Source organism: Cynoglossus semilaevis, chromosome 8, assembly GCF_000523025.1.
Source record: "Cynoglossus semilaevis isolate Cse_v1.0 chromosome 8, Cse_v1.0, whole genome shotgun sequence".
NCBI classification, from domain to species: Eukaryota; Metazoa; Chordata; class Actinopteri; order Pleuronectiformes; family Cynoglossidae; genus Cynoglossus; species Cynoglossus semilaevis.
Window position 1 is genome coordinate 15,101,588 of NC_024314.1, and position 21,913 is coordinate 15,123,500.

General features: G+C 43.2%; 3 protein-coding genes and 1 long non-coding RNA gene across 11 annotated transcripts; 3 read left to right on the top strand and 1 right to left on the bottom strand.

Moving 5' to 3' along the window:
- Nucleotides 1-1,723: 1,723 nt before the first annotated feature.
- Nucleotides 1,724-4,630, top strand: LOC103382188 (nucleoside diphosphate kinase-like). Its single transcript, XM_008314887.3, has 5 exons — nt 1,724-1,833; nt 2,870-3,002; nt 3,821-3,922; nt 4,004-4,116; nt 4,231-4,630. Exons 2-5 carry the CDS (start codon nt 2,874-2,876, stop codon nt 4,343-4,345), a joined length of 459 nt encoding a protein of 152 aa, XP_008313109.1. The 5' UTR covers nt 1,724-1,833; nt 2,870-2,873; the 3' UTR covers nt 4,346-4,630.
- Nucleotides 4,631-5,347: 717 nt separating this feature from the next.
- tdrkh (tudor and KH domain containing) lies at nt 5,348-10,576 on the top strand. Of its 3 annotated transcripts, none has more exons than XM_025057517.1 (15): nt 5,348-5,459; nt 5,997-6,111; nt 6,538-6,704; nt 6,954-7,045; nt 7,137-7,320; nt 7,397-7,536; nt 7,613-7,928; nt 8,006-8,172; nt 8,307-8,482; nt 8,689-8,753; nt 9,098-9,249; nt 9,317-9,427; nt 9,822-9,876; nt 10,033-10,105; nt 10,186-10,576. In XM_025057517.1, the coding sequence occupies exons 2-14, from the start codon at nt 6,047-6,049 to the stop codon at nt 10,086-10,088; spliced, it is 1,746 nt and encodes a 581-aa protein (XP_024913285.1). In that variant the 5' UTR covers nt 5,348-5,459; nt 5,997-6,046; the 3' UTR covers nt 10,089-10,105; nt 10,186-10,576. The 3 variants fall into 3 exon arrangements, with proteins under 3 accessions (XP_024913285.1, XP_024913284.1, XP_024913283.1); XM_025057515.1 differs by having other exon boundaries at nt 5,349-5,459; nt 10,033-10,111; XM_025057516.1 differs by having other exon boundaries at nt 10,033-10,576.
- Nucleotides 10,577-11,141: 565 nt separating this feature from the next.
- mbtd1 (mbt domain containing 1) lies at nt 11,142-21,536 on the top strand. 6 transcript variants are annotated; one of them, XR_003050293.1, is made up of 18 exons: nt 11,142-11,278; nt 12,374-12,578; nt 12,668-12,801; nt 12,881-12,995; nt 13,088-13,170; nt 13,251-13,368; nt 13,468-13,602; nt 13,688-13,776; nt 13,873-14,107; nt 14,345-14,400; nt 14,487-14,591; nt 14,687-14,834; nt 14,925-15,007; nt 15,089-15,323; nt 15,505-15,576; nt 16,225-16,380; nt 17,269-17,745; nt 17,866-21,536. XR_003050293.1 is itself a non-coding variant. In XM_025057513.1 (18 exons), exons 1-17 carry the CDS (start codon nt 11,258-11,260, stop codon nt 16,503-16,505), a joined length of 2,031 nt encoding a protein of 676 aa, XP_024913281.1. In that variant the 5' UTR covers nt 11,142-11,257; the 3' UTR covers nt 16,506-16,531; nt 16,569-17,104. The 6 variants fall into 6 exon arrangements, 5 of the variants coding, with proteins under 5 accessions (XP_024913281.1, XP_008313099.1, XP_024913280.1 ...); XM_025057513.1 differs by lacking the exons at nt 17,269-17,745; nt 17,866-21,536 and adding exons at nt 16,465-16,531; nt 16,569-17,104; XM_008314877.3 differs by having other exon boundaries at nt 17,269-21,536.
- On the bottom strand, nt 14,421-15,202 carry LOC112487312 (uncharacterized). The gene is made up of 3 exons (XR_003050294.1): nt 15,062-15,202; nt 14,663-14,796; nt 14,421-14,580 (listed from the first exon to the last, which is right to left on the bottom strand). It is a non-coding gene; the product is annotated as an uncharacterized LOC112487312 (long non-coding RNA).
- Nucleotides 21,537-21,913: the final 377 nt, after the last annotated feature.

The following is a 21,913-nucleotide window of genomic DNA, read 5'->3' on the forward strand; positions in this document are numbered from 1 at the left end:
CGGTACTGAGTGGGTTTGTTGTATGAACGTCAGACTCTCGTGAACTTCTGGCTCATCATCATCATCATCTGCTGCTGCTGCTGAAAGACGACGATGATGCAACCTGCTGACGTCCGCGTCCTACTCTCAACCCCAGGAGAATGTTTTATCAACCAGGTGGAATAATATGACAGATGATCGATAAATAAATATTTTATTGATTCAAGGATTCAGACCTTTTTGTATGTCAATATTAAACTTCCGAGATCTTTTAGTCTTATTACTGGTTACTCTAGGAGGTTTATTGATAAATTCATTATGACACAGTTTGGAATTTTTTTAAATTATTTCTTTCTTAAATAAACACAATAAAACCAACCAAATGTTTTTCTCTGTTTTTCTGACTGCGTTAGAGGGTTTCATCTTATTTGTTTCATTTATTATGTCTTCTTTCAGTCCTTGACATCACTTCCGGCTTTATTCTGAAAGTCTGTCTCCTCGACTGCCAGGGGTTTGACTTCCTGTCCCGGTCTCTCTGTGGCGGTGTCGACGCTTTTAGTCACACCCTGTGAAAAATCCGCCGTCAGGCGAACATGAAAAGATGATTTAGTCCTCAGAGGAGAGAGACGGGATTAGAACCAGAGATTAACGCTGCATTTGACAGAGGAGAGGAGGGGGGAGAAGGGGAGGAGAGGAGGGGGGAGAATTGATGAACTGGTCGCTGTTTTTCTGTTTATTTTTTAATGAGAGCACATTTGTGTCAGGCTCATTAGACTATATTATAATAAATCGATATATTATGGTCTGTGTGTCGTCTTTGGGGTAATGAAGGGTGTCTGAGTGGGACACAGCCAAAGCGAGCAGATCTGTGTCACATGACCTGCTACATCAAAGCTGCATATGGATAATCCATAAACACAAAACGGCATGTTTGTAATCTCTGATTCTTCAGCGCTGGGATTGGAGATAAATTAGAGAATACGATAACTGCAGCAGCAGTGACAGAGTTGAGTGGTCTCTGAATGTGAACATCAGACTTTAATCTACTTACAGGACTGGGCTGGTCAAGGATTAGAGGAGATTAATAATCCATTATGGACATGAAGTAAAACCGCACTCTGACACTGATTAAAAAAATAAGGTGAAACAAATTCAAATGTGAATTATATTGTATTTTTTTCAAAATATAAAAGTGAGAAAATGAGAAGATGCCATGAAATATTGTTAAATATATTGAAATATTATTTGATATTATTATACAATTATTATATTTATACAAGTGTAGGAGGGGAAATTGTAATAGGGATAAAAATAAATTATATTACATTAAAAACAACAACAACAACAACAATAGGACACCTGACCACACCCACCTGTTGCTGAGAAACTGTCACGTGGTAAATGTGGAAATAGTTTGGAAATATTTATAAGACTTACTTCACAGCTCAGGTATAAAAATATTTTGGTTTATATTGTGTTGTATCGTACTTTTTTCTTATTCACTTGTTTTACACAGACAGTGTGGAGAGTGGCTCAGGTTGAACACGTGACAAATGAACAGTAACATTTTCACATAAACATTTAAAAAGCACCTTAAAACCAATCACGTCTCATTGTTCTAAACTGAAGGCATGGTAAAAGTTAAAAAGGTTAAATGTGTAATAAATGTTCATAATGAGGAAAATCATGGCTTGACTCCGCCCACCCCATAATTGGTCAACTTATTTTGTCCCCTCTGACTCTCCGTAGATCAGGCTCCGCCTTGTCCTATAAAAGGCTGCTGCGCTGCCGCCATTATTCCTCTCACACGTTCTTCAGGATCAGTGCTGCTGTCACCTCACCGTCACTGCTAAGGTAAAACTCACTGCATTTAAGATTTAAACCATGTAGTTTTTTCCGCGGTGTTGCTCAGACCTCTCCCAGACCTTTTCTTCCTGAACATTCTAGAATGTTGTTTGGCATATCACACTTAAAAAGGAGGTTTCAAGTTCAAGTTGTTGGGTGTAACTTGGGGTTAGCTTCATCAGAGCGGCGTCCTTTTTCTGTTCCTCCGTCTATTGTTAAGGCAGTGATGCGTTCACTGTCCAAAAAGTGTTGCGTTTAAGTGGCTCGTCTGCGGCAGACGGAACAAAGACCATGTGTTTTACAGAGCGTCTGGAGGCCCGGCTTTTTTGTTAAGAAATATCCGAGTTTCTTTGAATCTCACCCGGCGTTAACTCCATGTGTCGTCCTGCAGTAGGTTCCAGACGTGATGCGTTTGAGGCGCGGCCGGATAATCGTTTTTTGTTTTCACAGGTCTAGGCTGTGCATCTCCGGTTGTCAAGTACAGACACGAAATCCGGTTTGGAGCCACACAGCCGACTGTGAGGCCACACGCTGTTGTTCAAATGTTTTTTTTTTTTTATTCCTACAGTATTTATTTCCGGTCACAGGTTTTTAAAGATTATTTTGAATTGTTTTAACTTTTGTCGTCGTTAGGACTGTTTTCGTTAGAAAAGAAAAAGCTCAGTGCAGAACAGGTAGTACTAAGTCTGTACTTTCAATATTTATAGTGATCAAACCTAAACCATTTCTACGGCTCTGCAGATTCAAAAAAATGACGCTAATGTCAAACCGTGTGCGTGAGAGTCAGTGGAAGGTCTTTAAGTGTGGAGATAAAGGTCTTTGTGTGGGCGGAGCCTGTGGTCCTCTCTGTCAGCTGTCAACTGGTCAGACACACACTGACCTGGACTGTGATGGGCTCGGGGCTCTCAGCAGCCGGCCCTGTCAGTTCCCCGTTCAGCCCGTGAGTCCCTGGGTTCCTGCATCACCAGAACTGTTTTTTTTTGTTTGTTTGTTTTTTTTTACTCTGCCTTTCAACTTCTGGATGTTTCTTTTTGGTTTCTTACAGAATCATGGCTGACCAAAAGGAGCGCACCTTCATTGCCATCAAGCCCGACGGTGTCCAGCGGGGCCTGATTGGAGAGATCATCAAGAGGTTCGAACAGAAAGGCTTCAAACTGGTGGCCATGAAGATGGTTCATGTGAGTGATCTGCTGGTGCTCAGTCATGGCACCGTGACAGTCCCTGGTACTTTCTAACTCCTCAGCCTTATTCTGGTTCATGGCGTGAGCAGTGTAAAAAAAGCTGCTTCAGCTCAGGAGCAGCTTAAGCTGCTGTTCTATTCCTGACCCTCAGCTGATCCTCCGCCCTCTGAGTGCTGCAGCACTCTTCACACCCGGGTCTGGAGGGTTTTAACAAACCTGCATCATGTCTGAGTGAAGTGCTAGTGTCGCTGATGTCACTGATGCAGCAAAAGCTGGAGCTGGTAATAAAGCAGTGGTGCAGTGGAAACAGATGACACTGCAGGAACCAAATCTGACCAGGACTAACTGCATAGACAAAGTGCCAGAAACTGAGTTCTAATACAGGAAGTACTGGGCCTTAGTTTACTATAGATGCTGAAAGTGGTACCAGAAACTACAGCATTACTACAAGGTGGTTTACTGGAAAGACTGACAAAGATGAGACAAACAGTTTCTGTTCCACAGTAACAACTAGTCAGGTCCAGTTAGTGCATGTGTGGGTGGATCCTTCAGGATACTGCTTCCTGATTGGGCGCATACTGTCTTGGATTCATTTTCTCAGCACTTGGTCACAATTAAAACTGTTTTAATACAGCTGTTGGTGAACCATGAACTTTAGGCTGAGCCTTCAGGAGGTCCTGGTACTGTTAGGACTGTTGGCTTCCTCAAGGATGTTGGAACAGATGCAGTAGTGACACTGGTCATCTTGTCAGTGATGTGTGTTTGGGGAAGGTTTTCTTGTGAGATCCTGAGGTGTTTGGTTCTTGTTCCCACAGCCCTGTCAGGACCTGCTGCAGCAGCACTACGCTGACCTGAAGGAGAAACCTTTCTTCCCCTCCCTCATCGAGTACATGAGCAGCGGACCTGTGGTTGCCATGGTGAGCAGAGATGGTTGAAGACCTGACGATGAGGCAGCACTGTGGCCGTCATGCTCATGATGTCCTGTGTTTGTGATCCAGGTGTGGGAAGGTAAAGGTGCTGTGAAGACCGGCCGTGTGATGCTGGGGGAGACCGACCCTGCTAACTCCAAACCCGGAACCATCAGAGGAGACTTCTGCATTGTAGTTGATAGGTGAGTGCTGGGCTCAGGTTTGGTCCGTTGGACCAGTTCTCTGCAGATGAGCTGAAGACTGACTCCTCACTGTCTGACTTGCTCATCCCCCCCATGTTTTTCCTCATCTTACAGGAACATCATCCACGGCAGTGACTCAGTGGAAAGTGCCAAAAAAGAGATCAGCCTGTGGTTCAAGGATGACGAGCTGGTCCTGTACACCCCCTGTGCCCATGCCTGGCTCTACTGATCTGACTCGGCCCAGTCAGGGTTCTGTTGCAGACCGTCACCACTGAGCCTTCAGACTCAGACTTTTCTGTCTTTGTTTTTCCATACAAATGACTTCAACATTCCCAGTCCTGCAGTGCCCTGCTCACTGTCCTCATACTGGTACTGAAACCAGTTCTGTCCTAGGTCAGGTCTACATTCCTGAGTTTAGTCCCCCATAGTAACATTCCACGGTTTGTTTGTTTTTTCATGATCACAGGTTGTTGGTTTGAATGTTTCTTACCAATAAAACTCACAGAATTCCAAACTTCCTGTTTCCTGCTTCTTACATCTGTTTTACAACAAAAAATAATGAAATGTAGTGATGTAATATGGGGTGCAGCCTCGGCCTATTATCAAGAGGATTGGACTGGAAATCAATGTTCTCAGATTTGAGTCCACCTTGGGATCTTGAATAAATTAACTCTCTTGCTCACTGGAAGCCTTCAGTGATCACTGCCAGCCATGAATGGGATGATGGGTAAAATTCAGAATGTGGTTGCAATGAAGACAAATTGTTTTTAAGTCAGTACTTAAACTTAGCTGCCAGTACAAATACTGTTGTTAAACATCTGAAGACTCTTTCTGGCCTGGTGTGCAATGTTTGATTGTATTTCATCAAGTTGGCAGGTTTGTGTACTTGTCTTACAGTAAGAGTCAGTGGTTTGATCCTCAGCTCTGTTAGTCCTCTACCACAGTTTAGAAACATGCAGACTAGACAAACGGTCATTCTAAGATGACCATAGTTGTCAGTGGTTGTGGTCCTGATGGACTGGAGAACTGTCCAGGGAGTAACGCCACCCTCTCCCCAGAGGAGGTGAACAATTTCCTCTTTAAATGTTTGTTAAGAAGGAAATAAACAAAATGAACTGATAAAGGGGCCGGAAATGTTTTCATGTTTTTATCTTAAATGTTTTGCAGGAGTCGTCACATTCTCCACCGGATGGCAGTATAATTAACAAACGTCAGACACGGCTGGAGATTAATTCACACTCGCGAAGAAGAAGCGGGAGCGGAAACGATAACAGTAGCGATTCGAAAACGACGTCAGGAAAACAAGGTCGCTGGTTAAATACGTTTTGCCGGGTTTTATTCCCGTAAGTGTCTTTGACTTATTTTTTTCACTTGTCAAGTTTATATATAAACGTCGTATTATTAAAGTTACTAGTAGTTGAAATTACGCTTTGTTTCCTACTTCTCTAAGCGTTGTTGACGTCACAGCCGGTGACTAGTTAGCGTAGCTGCTAATGTTAGCATGTCACAGAGGATAAAGACAGGTTGTCTTTGACTCATCTGTGTCTGAGGGCAGCTGGCAGTTAAACGGATTCTCAACACATTTAGATTTAATGATAGAAGTTTTCTTCGTGTTTTTGCGTTTGTTGACATTCGAGAATCAGTAACAGACACGTGAAGGATTTTGGGTAGATGACAGATAGGACTCTCCCTTTTCCCTTTCCTTGAGCTGAGGTAATGAATTTAAGGTTGATTTGTTTAAACCCACAGTTTGCAGAAAAGTGTATTGTTGGTTGTATCGGTTCAAAGAGAAGAACTGAAGTGAAAGCCTGAAACCTGCTTTCTCCTCCTCCTCCCCTTGTGTACTTATTCCTCCTCCTCCTGTCACTCTCTTCCTTGAGCTTTGATGCTAAGACCAGAGACAGGAGAAGAGTAGAGCCTTCTGTGTGAGATGGATGTTGGTGTTTCCAGGTCGCACGTCTTTCTCAACTACACTCCCAGATCCTTCTTTCCTCAGTGAGACACATCATGACTGTGTGCATGATAATCATGATGACCTCGCCGTTACCTGCGCTACATTTCACACACTGCGTGTACATGTGTCCACTGCAGAGACTGTGAACGGAACATGCAGGGGAGTTAAAGGTTCCTAACGTTCTTAGCAGCAGCAGCTTTGCACATTCTTCTCTAAGTCGTGCTGAGCTTAGTGTGTGCACACAGTATATAGTACTGTACATATACTGTATGAGCATGTGACGCAACAACACTCCTTTCTTCAGCTCTCTGCTCTCACAGTCCACGGCTCGTGCTTTCGTCTTTTCTTCTGCATGAAGGTTGAGCTTCCTAGCAGCAAAGCTGAAGAAGTGATGGTGACACTCACATTGACATCTGTGTGATATATGAAAGACAGCTATCAGGCGCTGTTATTCTGTGATCCTGTAGGTGGCGCCAGTTAACCATGAGTGCCGAGCGCGTCATGGATGCAGTGAAGGACGTCCCCTCCTTCGGCTCAGCGAAGATGGTAGCTCTGGCTGCAGGTCTGTCCGTGGGCGTCACCGTGGGCTACATGGTTTATCGACACATCAGCAGCAGCAGTAACGACGACGATGGTAAGGCCGGGAACAATGAGCTTTGACTGGCAGGAGCCGGAACTGTCAGTTCTGTGTTCAAACAGTGGGTAAAGGTTCTACTATTTACTGCAACACTGTAGCAGTAGTATTGAGTTCTGTCTGGTTTGGCTAACTTTCATTGAGCTAGGTGTAACTTTCTTTATCATTTTTTAACTTGAAGCTGTCTATGTTGTGTCCTGGAACACTCTGTGTTGTTCCTGCTCTGATTGACTAAGTGGTGTTTCACAGATAAAGACACAGACACACAGGTGTCAAAGATGATGTTTCCAGTGGAGGTTTACAGAAACATGTCCAGATACCAGGCCCGTTTTTTAGAAACAGTAAGTTCTCCATCGGACCTCATTCATTAGAAGTGTAATATTGATATATTTGAATTTTAAAGTGTTTTTTCTGCCTTCACCTCTCTGTCAGGTGACTCAGAACTCTGGGGCTGCGGTTTGGCTTCAGTCGGATGCTGGTACCGTGTGTTTCCTGCTGCAGGGATCTCAGGAACAGATCCTCAGAGCCCGCTGTGTCCTGGAGACTCTGGCCTCAGACTCTGAGCCACTCACAGAGATTCTGGAGGTTCCTCAGACCGCCTTCGGACGAATCATAGGTAGAAACAAACAGAACAATAGAGAGCTTTATTTATTTATTTATTTATCTCAAAATGTTGACTCAAAATGCTGCAGGTCGCGGTGGTGAAAGTCTCAAACTGATCACCAGAACTGCAGGAGCTAAAGTGGTTTGTTCCAAAGAAAGGTCAAATGACCCTGGAGCGAAGGGGAACATCACCGTCACAGGAACCAAACAGGAAGTCAAACTGGCCAAGGTTGGTTTCACCTGGACTAAAACTAAGCCTTGGTGGTCACATTGAGATCCTAACTGTCAGAACCATTGTTGTCCAGGAGATGATCCTGGAGAAGGTGGAGGAGGACATGATGGTGAGGGCCAGGATCTCGCAGTCTTCTGCTCTGAGGCAGAAACGTGGTCCTGGTGTAGAGAGTCAGAGGCCGAGCAGCACCGAGACCCAGACACCTGCAGGGTTCAACAACAACAACAGACCACCGCAGGCTGAAGAGAACGAACACATTCACAGAGCAGAAGCAGAGCTACAGAGGGAGGAGATAAAGGAGCTGAACATCAGCAGACTGGACCAAGACCTGGAAGAAGAGGAGAAAAGTCAGTCCAGCTCCTCACCTTCAGAAATCTCCAAGTTTGAAAGTGAGTTTTCGTTTCCTCTCCTGACATTCATTTGTCCTGGACGTCGTCATGACTCATGCTGACCATCTCTCTTCAAGTTCCAAGTCCAGACCTGAGCTTTCAGCCTGATGAACATCTGGAAGTGTACGTCTCAGCCTCGGAAAACCCAAACCACTTCTGGATCCAGATCCTGGGGGTCCGGTCCTTACAGCTGGACAAACTCAACCAGGAGATGAACCGATTCTACAGCAGCGGGAACCCGGAGGTCAGTTCCTTATGTTTCAAGCTTAGAGTCACACAGTACCAGTAACAGTACCAGTGGCAGGTCAAGGTACCATGGTACTGTTTCTACAACAGCAGTGCTCAGAGTGTCACAGTCTGTGGATTCTTCTTGTCCAGGATCAGCAAGTAGAGAGCATCGTGGTTGGAGACATCGTCGCTGCTCCGTACAGAGACCACGGAACCTGGAACAGAGCCAGGGTTCTGGGAGCTCTGGGTTCTGGACTGGTGGATCTGTACTATGTGGACTTTGGAGACAATGGTGAAGTTCCCAGAGCCTGTCTCCGCAGAATGAGGTGACATGTTTCTTGATTCATCTACACTGACCTTTGTACATGTTCTGCTGCCGTAACTTTTGTCCTGACCCTGGATGATTTCTGAGTCCACTCCAAAACTACATGCTAGTTCTCAGTACAAACATCCACACAGTTGAGACAAAAGTTCTACCAAGAACCAGGACTGCGCTCAGAGAATAACAGCTTCTCCTCCATCAACATTTCAGGAGTGATTTCCTCAGTTTACCGTTCCAGGCCATCGAGTGCAGCTTAGCAGGAGTCCAACCCAAAGGTGAGTATCGTTACACTGAGCTGAGCAGCCATTAACAGGTTTGATGATTTCCTGTCACTATTCACAGTGATATGGTCAGAAGTCATTTTCAATTGTAAATCACTGTGTACTGTAATTTAAAAGTGCTACTCCTGTATGTGAAAGACGTTTGTACAACAAAGAAGCTGCTCTGACATCAATACTTTACTTTTCAAAGTACTGTACTGTACTGTCCTGTACTGAACTATAAACTCACCTCTCAATAGAATCAGTTCAATGTTAGCAACAATGTTCATGTATTCCATTACATTGTATGTGTTGTATATTCACTGTCATACAGTTTTGTGATTGGTGTGTGTGTTCAGGTGATGTGTGGACGGAGGAAGCTCTGGATGACTTTGAGGAGTTGACCCACTGCGCCTCCTGGAGGCCACTGCAGGCCCGACTCTGCAGCTACTCTCACTCTGAAAGTTCGTCCTGGCCCAGTGTCAGACTGTTTGTCAGCAGTGAGGACAAGGTGAGGAGACTCTGGTCACATGGTTCTGCGTTAACCGCTGTGGGACATAACCGCTGTCTGTGTCCAGACTGTGGACGTGGGTGAGGAGATGATCAGACGAGGACACGCCCTCACTCACCAGGAGGTGGTGAAGGAGAAGATGGAGGTGGACCACGTGGGCTCCCTGCAGAGGATGTTGGTGAGTCAGAGGCTGGAGTCTCACCAGCGTCAGGTCCACTGGTACGGTCCACCTGGTATAGAGACAGCTCCACAGTAGTGACTGTGACACAATCTATACACAAATTTCAAAGTGACCCAAACATGTCTGACAATGATTTCCCACTATAGAGCGGGCAGAGGGGAGATTGATTGTTCGCAACACCACAGGTCCTGTCGCTTTAACCATGTGACCATGGGCTGCCCCCAAACCTGAAAAATTTAGGTTTCAGACAAAATAAAATAATAATTCTAAGTGTCTCTGCACAGCTGTTGTGATGCTGTGACCCTGAGGTGAAGCGTGAAGAACAGCCCATCATCAACCCCACAGACCAGGGTTTTACAGGGTTTAACCCCGATCTTTGTTGACTTGACAGGACGACGTGATCGGAGCTTCGTCAGAGCTGAGTCTGTCCTGCATCAGCCTGTCAGGTGAGTTCAGACCACAGACAGAACAGACAGACTTCACCTTTACCTTTTCCTTCACCTTCACCTCAGACAGAACAGACAGACTTCACCTTTAACTGTCTTGTCTCTCCTCACCCGCTGGAGCTCAGTGTCAGTGTTTCCTCTCTGTCTCTGTTTCAGATGTGGCCTCCATATCAGGAAGTGTGGATGACGTCATTGAAGACGAGCTGATCTGAGGAGACTTCACTGACCAGTTGAGGTCACATGTTTTTTTTTGGCACTGAATGAAAAAAACATTAACAATGACATTAATGTGGTTCTTTATTCTTCCAGAATCCATTCCTCAGCAGTCCTGAAGATGAATGATCTCCCTGCTGCTACTGCTGCCCCTCCTCATGCAGCCTTACCTCCATCGGTGTTCATTCATCGGTGCTTCATTACTTCTGCCTTGTTCCTCTTGTTGCACTTTTTTCACCTCTGCTTCGGGTTTCTCTGTGCGTGTTTTAGTTCAGATGAAGCAGAACCAAAGCAGAATAACTCAATCAGTGTTATCGGTTTGTGAAGAGTCACTGTGATGGACCAGTAGGAGGCAGCACTGAGGCATTTCGCTTTATTATTTAAACGGCAGTTTTCGTTCCAACAGTATTACTAAAGACTCACAGTTACTGATGTAAGTGAATAAGATGAAAATGAAAAAATATAAAAGATTTATTTTATGTGAAAAGCAATCGACTGTGTGTTTTTTTAGAAGTGTGTGACTGTCCCTCACCATTTTTAACAATCAAATACAATGATGCTCGCTCTAAAGAGAAACTAGAAATGTTAAGGGACAATCGCAAAGTTAAAGCATTAATGAAAAGTACCTACTGTCCTATATTTCTCAACGGTTCTGTTTTTATTCATTTGTGGCTTTATGTTTTTCAACTTATATTTCCTTCTCTTTCATCATGTCCATTTTTTCAGTTCCATCGTTTTATTAGTCTTAGGTTTTGATTTTCAGTTTTGATCAATCGTATTTGTTGTCAACAACAAGTTAACATGGACAATTACAGGAATAGTAATGTATGGTAACTGTAAAGTTACGTGTGTACAAGTTCTACAAAGAACAACATGCCAAAGTTAACATCAGAGACGCTGACAGAGAGGAGTCATTCATTCATTCCTTCCTTTACAGTGTGTGTATTTTTTGTTGTTGTTTCTGTGTCACTGACCTCCTTTTCCCTGCTCCACCAATCAGAGCGAATCAACTTTACGCTGCGCATGCGCAATGACTGTTTTCACGCATTAATGTGTTGTTTCTCTTTACCTTTTTTTCTCACCATTAGCTCAGATTCTTGTCTTTGTCCTATTAAAATTCCAGTAAGTGCACCTCTGTGAAAACGCAGCTTCTCTATATGAAGGGCTGATGGAAGACACACGGGACTTGGTAAAGACAATTTAGCCGATATTTTTTGTTTTTGGAGCCGTTAAAACCCCGTTTCCTGTGCTAATGCTAACCGAAGCTAACTGTAATCCTTTGTTTTTATCCTGAAGCGATGCTAAATTTGGTAGCACTTGGGAGTTTAACATGTAATTTGGAAATTTTAACAAGCCATTGTATGAATTATACACCCATAGAATTGTTGTTCGTATACAAAAACGTTGGGTTCATATCACTGTTGTTAATGGAAGTGAAACGTATTCGCTGTGAAAAGAAATTGGTAATATATTTCCGCTAGCCTGCAGTGCTAACACTGCTAGCCACTTTAAAGGCCGCTCCGAGGTTCATTTTCTGTCATTTTGACATTTATCTGCCGTGTGTGATGCTACAATCACATACATTGTTTAACCAGTCTTTTGGGTTTAATTTTATTTTATTGTCACTATTCTTCTCGCACTTCAAGTTGAATATTAGCGCAGTTAGCTGTGTAGCTAAGAGGAGGAAGTAAACATAATGTGGGAGGAATTAAATATAAGTTTAAAAATATTTCGCAGACTTTTCTTATGTCTTTATAGAAACTCGTGCTCTCTTTATCGATGTAAATTAAATTTATATTTTTACAATCATTTATATGCAGGTCAATTGCTATTGGTATTTTTCATTTTAAATGTTTATTATTTATTGTGGTACATACGCGACTCTTCATTTTAAATTGCGAATACATTTGTTGTCATTTTAAGGGTGTTACTAATATAAATAAAAAAATAATAATTTACCAACAAAAATAATTTTATACAAAATATAAGGAAATCTTGCATTCTAACGTTGAGAAATATCTTTCCAAAAACAGCGAAATAATGACGCGTTGTTTTATCTGCTCTGTCGTCATCACTGTGGCAAAATGTCTGCTGTTTATTACGTGTTTGTTTCACCGGTTAAAATTTTGTTAAAGTGTGGTACTATTACAAAATGGTTATTAATAATCAATTGTATCAAGTGTAGAAGCGGCTCCCAGCGCTGGGGGGTAGTGGTGTGTGAAACCACTAGAATACTCAGAAACTGAACGTCACACATTAACTCATGGATTTCCTTCTCACCAAGGCTGAACGAACTCCACGTTCAGAACGAAAGCGGCGTGACTCATTCGGGATGTTTGATGGCTACGACAGCTGCAGTGAAGAGTCCACCAGCAGCTCCAGCTCTGAAGACAGTGAGGACGAGGTGGTTCCGTCCATCCCTGTCAGCCTGCCTATCATTAAGAACAATGGACAGGTCTACACCTACCCCGACGGCAAGGCCGGCATGGGTCAGTCTTTAAAAAAGAACACTACACACTGGGATACGGAGTTCATTTCTAAACTCTAACTCTTTTGAACTCTGACCTCTTCTCCACAGCCACCTGTGAGATGTGTGGAATGGTGGGAGTACGAGATGCCTTCTACTCCAAAACCAAACGCTTCTGCAGTGTGTCGTGTTCCAGGAGTTACTCCTCGAACTCCAAGAAAGCTAGCATCCTGGCGAGATTACAGGTGAGTCTTAGAGATACTTAGGGCAGAGAAGTCTGGATGTTGGTCTTCATTTTTGTTCTCTTGTTTTTTTTTTCCAAAGGGCAAACCTCCAACGAAAAAGGCAAAAGTCTTACAGAAACAGCCGCTCATGGCCAAACTGGCAGCTTACGCTCAGTACCAAGCCAGTCAGCAGAACCAGGCCAAGTCTAAAGCTGGTATGTTGTCTTATCTTCAATTTCAGTTTCTTTATTTTCTTCTGCTGCTGTGGTTGGATGTTGTTGGACTAAACCTGTTTCCTGTCTGTCAGTGGTTCCCATAGAAACATTTGACTGGGGCCAGTACATCTGTAGCAATAACACCGTCGGTGCTCCTGTCAGCTGTTTCAAACACGTAAGTCATCCACACCCAGGTAGAACTGTAGTAGCAGCAGGACTGGTACTTTCTATTCACTGATGCTTGTTGACTCCCAGGCACCGATGGGATTGTGCTGGGGGGACATAAAGGAAGGTGTCAGGATTGAGGTGCTGAACTCTGACACCAACCTCTCCACCAAGGTCTACTGGATCGCAGAAATCATTAAGCTAGCAGGTGAGACTGCTGCTGTGTGGACACATTTGGTTGTTTAGGTCTGAGTGGTGCATTCGGTTCAGTCATTGTTCTAACGCGCACCTCCCCCACTCCCCACAGGGTTCAAGGCTCTCCTGCGTTATGAGGGCTTTGACAACGACAACAGTAAAGACTTCTGGTGTAACCTCTGCATCCCGGAGGTTCACCCCGTCGGCTGGTGCGCTTCCAGTGGGAAACCTCTTGTACCTCCAAAAAGTGAGTCCCAATGTTTGGAATGTCTGATCCTGGAGGGTTTGGAGAAACTCTGGCTGATTTTTTTTTTGTGTGGCTCCCCCTACAGGTATACAGCATAAATACTCAAACTGGAAAGCTTTTCTCATAAAACGTCTCACTGGAGCTAAAACACTGCCATCTGACTTCAACACCAAGGTGAGAGCCGTGACCCCAGCTCTGGGAGTTGATGGTAGGAGAGGTATTCTTCTTCCTTTCACCCCAGCAACTACACCTGGTACTGTTTTACCTCAGGTACACGAGAACATGCAGTTCCCCTTTAAGAAGCTAATGCGGGTAGAGGTGGTGGACAAGAACTACCTGTGCCGGACACGGGTGGCGCTGGTGGAGCAGGTGATTGGTGGCCGCCTCAGGCTGGTCTACGAGGAGAGCCAGGATGGTTCTGATGACTTCTGGTGTCACATGTTCAGTCCGCTCATCCACAACATCGGCTGGTCACGAAGCATTGGCCACCGCTTCAAACGATCAGGTGAGAGTTCCCTTTATTTAAACAGTCTTAGTTTGTTCCTGGTTCTCCGGTAGAACTGTTTTTACTGTTTGGTACCAGTTCCTACTGTGTAGTCGGACATGTACCTGTGTTAGTTAGTGATAGTTCCTGCTGTGACAGATGTCCGTCAGTCCCTCTCACTGGTTACAGAGACACCTGTATGGCTTGTCGTCATGGTGACATGTTGCTATAAGTGACATCTCTGTTCTGTTGTTTCAGATGTCACCAAAAAAATTGAGGGTAAAACAGACGCTCCAGCTCAGTTTTTCCAAAAGGTAACGCTGGTGTTCCTGAAGCCTAAAGCTGAGATTGGTCTCTGAACCACTGACCACTACAGACATCTGACATCTGTGTGTTTCAGGTGAAGGAGGTGGACCAGAGCGGGGACTGGTTCAGAGATGGGATGAAGCTGGAAGCCATCGACCCCCTCAATCTCTCAGCTATATGTGTAGCCACTGTAAGAAAGGTCAGTGCATGTGTGTGTGTGTTTATGTGTGTTTACCTCAGATTTCTAAAATAAATTCTTTGAAGACCAACCTTCTGATGTTTCTTCTGGTCCAGGTTTTAGCAGACGGGTACCTCATGATTGGGATTGACGGATCAGAGGCTGTGGACGGATCAGACTGGTTCTGTTACCATGGCTCCTCACCCTCCATCTTTCCTGTCGGCTTCTGTGAAATCAACAGCATTGAACTCACGCCCCCTCGAGGTAACTGACAGGCACTACAGCCTCTGAGGTCCCTTCTTGTTTTCTTGAAAACATCTTGACTTTGGTCTCACCACTGACTGCGGTCTACAGGGTACACTAAACTACCATTTAAATGGTTCGACTACCTCAAAGAAACAGGATCAGTCGCTGCTCCTGTCAAGCTATTTAACAAGGTAGGTTTGATGTCAGTCCAGAACCACAGAGTTAAAACCAATGAAAATCCAAACCTCCACCTCCTTCGTTCTGTCTTCCAGGATGTACCCAATCATGGCTTCCGTCAGGGCATGAAGCTGGAGGCCGTGGACCTGATGGAGCCCAGGCTGGTGTGTGTCGCCACCGTGACCCGCATTGTGCACCGGCTACTGAGGATTCACTTTGATGGCTGGGAGGATGAGTATGACCAGTGGGTGGACTGTGAGTCGCCCGACCTCTACCCTGTGGGCTGGTGTCAGCTGACTGGCTATCAGCTCCAACCACCTGCTTCACAGAGTAAGGAGGTGCAGATGGACATATCTGGGCATCATGTTGATGTAGTACTTTATATACAGTATTTAGCATTTTTTATTTAAAAAAAATTACAATGTTTTCCTGCAGGGGGGGCTTTAAGCAAAGTAGTTGATTTAAGTCAGTTGAAGAAGGTGACTCAGTGATGTTTGTTTTTGGTTTTCAGGTAACAGAGAGCTGCCTCAGTCTGTGCCCAAACAGAAGAAGAAGGCTCAGCAGTACAAAGGCCAAAAGAAAAGTGAGTCACCTCCTCTGCTGTCACCCCTTCTGCTGTCACCCCCTCTGCTGTCACCCCCTCTGCTGTCACCCCCTCTGCTCTCTTGTCTTCCGTCCCTGGGGTCATTTGTCAGAGTTCCATTTTTGTCATTGTTGTTGTTGATGTTGTTGTGGGTCTTGTCATTGTTGTTGGTGGTGGTGGTCAGCTGATGTTGGTGATTGGTGAGCGCGCTCATCAGTCGCCTCCTGTCATTGGCTGACTGCTGGTCAGTGATAAGGTTCCAGACTCCTGGTCTTTTAGTTCAGAATGTTCTTGTCCATCTGTGGATGACCTCTGAACTCTGACCTGTAGAAGGCCTGGTGTCCCACTGACTCAGGAGCAGGTATAATGGAGGAGTAGACGTGGAGGTGCATGTGTGTGTGGTGTTCCATCAGGAGCCCAAAATCTTCCTTTCAAACATGTTTCCATGCTAACACAGGGTGTGTTGAATAGTCTGAGCAGGGCCACCTTCAGGCAGCTGTGGGTAAAACAGTTTCCGGCTTTAACTTTCTGAACCCTTTCATCTGGTGACATACACATACACACACAAACTGAATGGGGGTCCTGTCAACGTGAACACCTGTGTGAACCGAGCCCCCGTAGCTCACCTGAGTCTGACTTGGTGTTTAGAGAGGAAGATTCCTGTTGGTCGACGGCCCTTCAGTCAGTCAGGCACCAGGAGGAGCAGCTTCTCAGGGGATGAAGAGCAGAGTCCACCCCCCTCCCCTGCACAGGGGCCTGCTCGGCCCCGGCCCCGAACCCACCTCCACCAAACCCACAAATCAGGTAAAATGACACTAACAAATGAAACACAGTTTTCCAACAGGAGATGGATTCAGATACACAGTTCTACTGCATGTTCTACTGCAGTAGTGTCCAGACTGTGGTTAGAGTGGATCCAGATCCAGTAGGTCCTCCATTCTGAAGTCACCTCTAGGCGTTTTATGGTTAAGTGATTCTGAAGTCACCTCTAGGCGTTTTATAGACTGGCACCTGGAGGCCAGCACAACCAGACCTGTGACTGATGTTAGCCCAAAAGAAAGTTCAAATACTCTAGAACAGAGCTGGAACATACGTGGATCCACAAGGTTCCTCAACTACCTGGACATCCTGGTGGAGCAGCGTCCATGGTTCACAGACAACACTTCTGCAAGCTCCGCCCACATCCTCCCTCCTCTCCCTGAGTGAACTGAAAACTCTAAACAGGACTGTTTTGGACAATAAGTCAAGTACTTTCCAGTGATGGAATGTACTGTTGGTCCTGGTGTTGTGCTCTGTTCTTGGTACTAGGTCCTGTACTGGGCCTGGTTCCTGGCATTTTTTACTGTATATGAATAAACCACAGTAAAATCTTGACATAGTCCTCAGCTCCGGTGCTGTCCATGCTACTGGTTCACTAGTAGATATGTACTGTATACAGCTGCAGCCATGTCCTCCAGTGGTCATCAGTTTTTTTCTTCTCCAGGTCAAATAATTCACCTTCAGATTGTAAATAAAACGTTGTGTTTGTCATTTTCTGGTTGTTTGTGGCCTAACACTGTTGTCACATGACACGTCTGTTGGTCTGCTGATTGTTGACTGGGCATTGAACCTCAGAGCTGTTTTCTGTTTTCTGAAGCTGAAGATCACCATCACTGTGTCCCCTGTCTCCTCTCTGTCCTGTCTTTTCTGTAGAGTCTCTACTGAGAATGAAGGAGGACGCAGCAGAGGTGGACGAGTTCACTTTCTCACAGGGAACCTCAGACCAGGAGAGCAACGGCTCCGGCAGCTACTACATCAAACAGGAGCCTTGAAGGCTCCGTGGGTCGCAACCCAGGCGGGACACACTCCAAGACACTCCTCTGGACCAGGGATCAAGACTAATCACAAAAAGCCTCAAACTTCCAACATGTGGAGGTTTCCAGCTTCCAGAAAGATCACCAACCAGGAAGTTCCAGGACCTTCTCTTTCCTGGATCCCAGCCACTCCTGGGAATTTTCTGTTTGAGTCAAAGAATTGTTGAGTTGACATGTTTGGAGTCTGTCAATCAGATGAGAGGATTTTTCTCCTGGAACAGTCAACACGTCAGCGCCATGCAACATCTTTAGAGTTGGTTATCACCAGAGGATATGTTTGTGGATGCAGTCAGATCAACAACTCATGGAATTATGGGTAAAATTCTGAGTTTCTTTTTTTTCCTGTTTTTGAAAGTTTCTAACCAAATTTTTTTGGACCAAATTTTTCAACATCATCTTGTTTTGGTTGAATCTCAACGAGGTCTTGTTTTTCCAGGACGTTTTGTTTCCCGTTTTCTTTTGAAGGAATCATTGGATCAATGAACTTATAATTGGATCAGTTCACACAACAAACTCTTCTCTTTGAAGTCAATTGGCCAACATTCATACGATTAGAATCATCCAGTCATCCAGCCTGACAAAACCACACTAGACCACGGTTTACACTCACTTCCTGTTTCGTCCAGCGTCACATGGTGGAGTACGCCTGGAGCCCGTCCTGCCTTGACCACAATCTGGGCCACGCACAGAGACCTGTAGAAACTGTGAGAACTTCTGATGAGCCAGGTCTTTTTTTTTTCTTTCTTTTTTAAAAACAGCTTTTTGTATATAAACACACACACACGTGTAGAACAGCACATATATTTCAATATGAATATAAACATTGGTTTGGTGTTCATACAGTCGGTGAGCGCCACCCACTGAGCAGCCTGATAAGAGAAACGGGGCTGGAACAAATGTGTGTATATTTTTTTTCATGTTTTGCCAGGTGGACTATTTCCTTTGGTCAAAGTACTTGAAGTTTTCCTCTTTCTCTTTTGTAAAAAATTTTTTTAGACAGTGGTGGCGATAGGTGTCTTAATGTAGTTGGTGTTTATTTTTTCTGGTGCCTGTGTGGGGGAACGTATGTGTTGTTTTACACAGATGATATAAAATGGAGTACATATTTAAAGGACTCACAGCAGAAACACAGGGTTTAAATCCAAAAACTAATTGAAGAGGAAAAACATTTTTGCTCGTCTAACAGGTGTAACATTAACAGCAGAGGGCGCTGAAACCAACTGGTGTGATGAGGGTTAGTATCTTTGAAAAAGAACAAACAGCCGCCGCAGATCCATTTGTGTGAAATGTAAAATGTTGACCTGAGTGTGTATGGAGTCTGGCCCGTGTCACTGCATCATTACAGTAAAATACATGCATATAAATACACTTTACTAACATGTCAAATTCAAAGCTGATATTTTACAATGAATACCTTCACTTTATTCTAACTCTTTATTTTGAATAACTAATACATATAAGTAAACATAACAAAATAAACAATATCATTAACCAAAAAGACTGTGTTAGACTAAAATGTAAAATAGATGAAAAATATTTAAAAATAAAAATGACAACTGTTGTGATACATGAACTTGATGAAGATGATAGGTGGCACTCTCCAGACTCCACACTGCAGACGTTTATTTCTGTGGACAGAGACAGACAAAGAACTCATGTCATCAGTTCATCATTTCATCAGCTCATTATGCAAACATATTTCATATATTGTAAAGTTTTCTCCTCTCACAGTAGGGTGTATGCAGGTCAGTTATGAGTCACAGTTGATAGATGATTACAGTGATAGTACGCATTTTTAAGAGTGGTTGTATGAAATACTGAGGACTGTATGGACTTTGGTCTGAGCTAAAATCACTGATTTTCTCTATGGACTTTGGTCTGAACTAAAATCACTGATTTTCTCTGTGGACTTTGGTCTGAGCTAAAATCACTGATTTTCTCTATGGACTTTGGTCTGAACTAAAATCACTGATTTTCTCTATGGACTTTGGTCTGAGCTAAAATCACTGATTTTCTCTATGGACTTTGGGGTGTGTGAATAAGCCCCCCTCAGATAATGTAGAACTGTGAAGTCTTCAGTAGGTCGAACAGTCTCTCTTTGAAAAGATCTAAACTGTCCACTTGGGTAAGAAGTAAAGCTATATGATGATATATGAAAAAAGAAAAAAATATATATATGTATATTGTGAATGTCTATGATGTAAGAGAGTTCAGTCAGATTGGTCAGAAAATAACAAAACTCCTCATTCACTCTTTGTAGTTCAGACGTTTTGCAGCTGTTTTTTATCGACTACCTCCTGATGTCAGCCACGTGTAGAGACAGTGAGAGAAACTAATGGTGGCCGCGTGTTAGCATATGCAAATAGATCTTAGAATCTTAAATATGATCCTCCTGAAGACTAGACACCAAACAGTGAGAGAGAAGAGGTTTTTAACAGCACAGCTCAGTCTCCTGATTGGAGCCATATGCAGTAGAACCTGATGACAAATCACATTTTACTGTTATCACAACAACACCAGAGAGGAAGTTAACACAGATACATATGAAATCACTCTCTGTGATGTAAAACTAAATTCTCTATGTGGCCACAGGTGGTGCAGTGGATCAAGAGCAGATTTAAACTCTTCAAATATTTATCTGTAGTTTCTCCTTCTGCCATGAATCACTTTCTCAGGATTTTGATTATCTCTGTCTTGTCACAAATCCATTCAACTCTTCAAAAGCTTCTTAATGGTGTTCATCTAAATAAGCTCCACACTGACTGCAGTTTTTCACTTCTGACCTTTGGATTTTTTTTTCTGTCCACATTAAACTAACTACTGAGTTTCTGAACAATATATATTTATATTTTTGTTAAAAAAAAGGGGGATTTTGAAACGTGTTGAGTCAATGTTTTGATTTATATCACTAATCTCAAGAATCCACACGTTTTACCACTAAAGGTATAACCTCTGAAATCTGATCGAAGACTGTTTGTGTTGATGACCATTTTTGTACTGAGTGCAAATCCAAATGCAGAATCCTGGGTCAGTCCTGGGTCAGTCCTGAATAACTGCAGTTGGTTCTGGTTTGCTGCCCGGCTGCTGCTGTTTCATTGGTTGGTTTTTGGTTTTTAATCATCGTGACGTTGAAGACTACGTCTATTGTGAAACTTGTTACCACCGATGTTTGGACTACAGTTCGTTCTACTAAAAACACCAACTTTTTTTCCTCTTCTTCGAGGTAAAGTTTGAAAGTTTTGAGAAACTCTCCTGTCAGGCAGTTACTGCAGTACCGGCCTAGTACAACACACAAATCTAAAGGACTGCTTTAGGGACTAAAGACTGCTGCTACTACCCCCCTCCTCCCCCACATACACTCTCCTGAAAATAATCAAATGCACAATCAGTTGTTTTTGATTTTCTTTCTTCTCACGTTTCCTTGTAGAAAACTCTCCCTCAGCCTGTAACCATGACGACCGCGTGTGAAGAAATGTTTCTGTGTTTTTTCACGTCTTTGTTCATCGGCAGCTGGCGGTAGAAGCTAACGTTCTCCAATGTTGAGGCTAACGTTGTGGCGCTGGTCAGCTGAATGCATGTAGAACAGAACTTGTTTAACTGTTTCTGTGATTGATATTAGTTAAAGTTCCGTTTTCTCATGTTTTGTGTTTTACTTTTTTCACACTGTCAACAAGAAGTCTTGGGAGCTCCACACCACAGGGGGGCAGTAAATGTATTCATTTAATTCCATAATTTATTTAGTTAGTTTTCCTTTTTATGATCTAACCCTCAATTATTTATTTTTTCATGTGTAGCTATTTTCACATTTCTTGTTTTGAAAAATAAGTGCTTCGTATATAAATCTTTGTTACAAAAACCTCAAAAACAGATTTTAAAAATTAGCCTAACTTCTACAATCTCAAATTGTTATTATTAATCTTAACATACACCATTTAACAGACAATTTGAATAACTTTAGTTCAAGCTTTTACACCTTTATAACCAATGGTTTTACAACAGTTGTTTGACTTAAAGACTTAAAAATAAAGCGATTCTTTAATTGTTTTAATTGATCATTTTTATTCAACCCTGAAATATTGATTTTATTGTAAAACATTAGAAACCTTTGTTTTAATTGATCATTTTTATTCAACACTGAAATATTGATTTTCTTGTAAAACATAAAGCAAATGTTTTCTGCCCCCTAGTGGAGGAGAGCTTCCACGAACATGTTGACTGATGGAGAAACAGCCTGAAGTTGTATAATTATATTGTTTTGTTTTTGTTTTGTTTTTCTTGGATACTAACACGGGTCTTTTGTATGTGATGGTCCCCACAATTATATTAAACAATTATATCGTGGTGCTACATATGATGATATATATATATATACATAAACATATATATATTTGATAAAAACAACGTACTATGTATCTGGATTATTAATATTGTTATTATTGTCTGAAAATACTTGTGCATTGAGAGGGTAATGGTGCAAAATTTAT

Excerpts from the sequence above, each read along its gene's own strand:
- LOC103382188 (XM_008314887.3), top strand. The coding sequence starts at position 2,874 with ATGGCTGACCAAAAGGAGCGCACCTTCATTGCCATCAAGCCCGACGGT. Across the intron at positions 3,003-3,820 it reads TGGCCATGAAGATGGTTCAT|CCCTGTCAGGACCTGCTGCA; the intron begins GTGAGTGATCTG and ends TTGTTCCCACAG. Across the intron at positions 3,923-4,003 it reads GCGGACCTGTGGTTGCCATG|GTGTGGGAAGGTAAAGGTGC; the intron begins GTGAGCAGAGAT and ends TTTGTGATCCAG.
- tdrkh (XM_025057516.1), top strand. The coding sequence starts at position 6,047 with ATGGATGTTGGTGTTTCCAGGTCGCACGTCTTTCTCAACTACACTCCC. Across the intron at positions 6,705-6,953 it reads CAGCAGTAACGACGACGATG|ATAAAGACACAGACACACAG; the intron begins GTAAGGCCGGGA and ends GGTGTTTCACAG. Across the intron at positions 8,754-9,097 it reads AGCAGGAGTCCAACCCAAAG|GTGATGTGTGGACGGAGGAA; the intron begins GTGAGTATCGTT and ends GTGTGTGTTCAG.
- mbtd1 (XM_025057512.1), top strand. The coding sequence starts at position 11,258 with ATGGAAGACACACGGGACTTG. Across the intron at positions 12,579-12,667 it reads CGACGGCAAGGCCGGCATGG|CCACCTGTGAGATGTGTGGA; the intron begins GTCAGTCTTTAA and ends TCTTCTCCACAG. Across the intron at positions 14,592-14,686 it reads GTGTAGCCACTGTAAGAAAG|GTTTTAGCAGACGGGTACCT; the intron begins GTCAGTGCATGT and ends CTTCTGGTCCAG.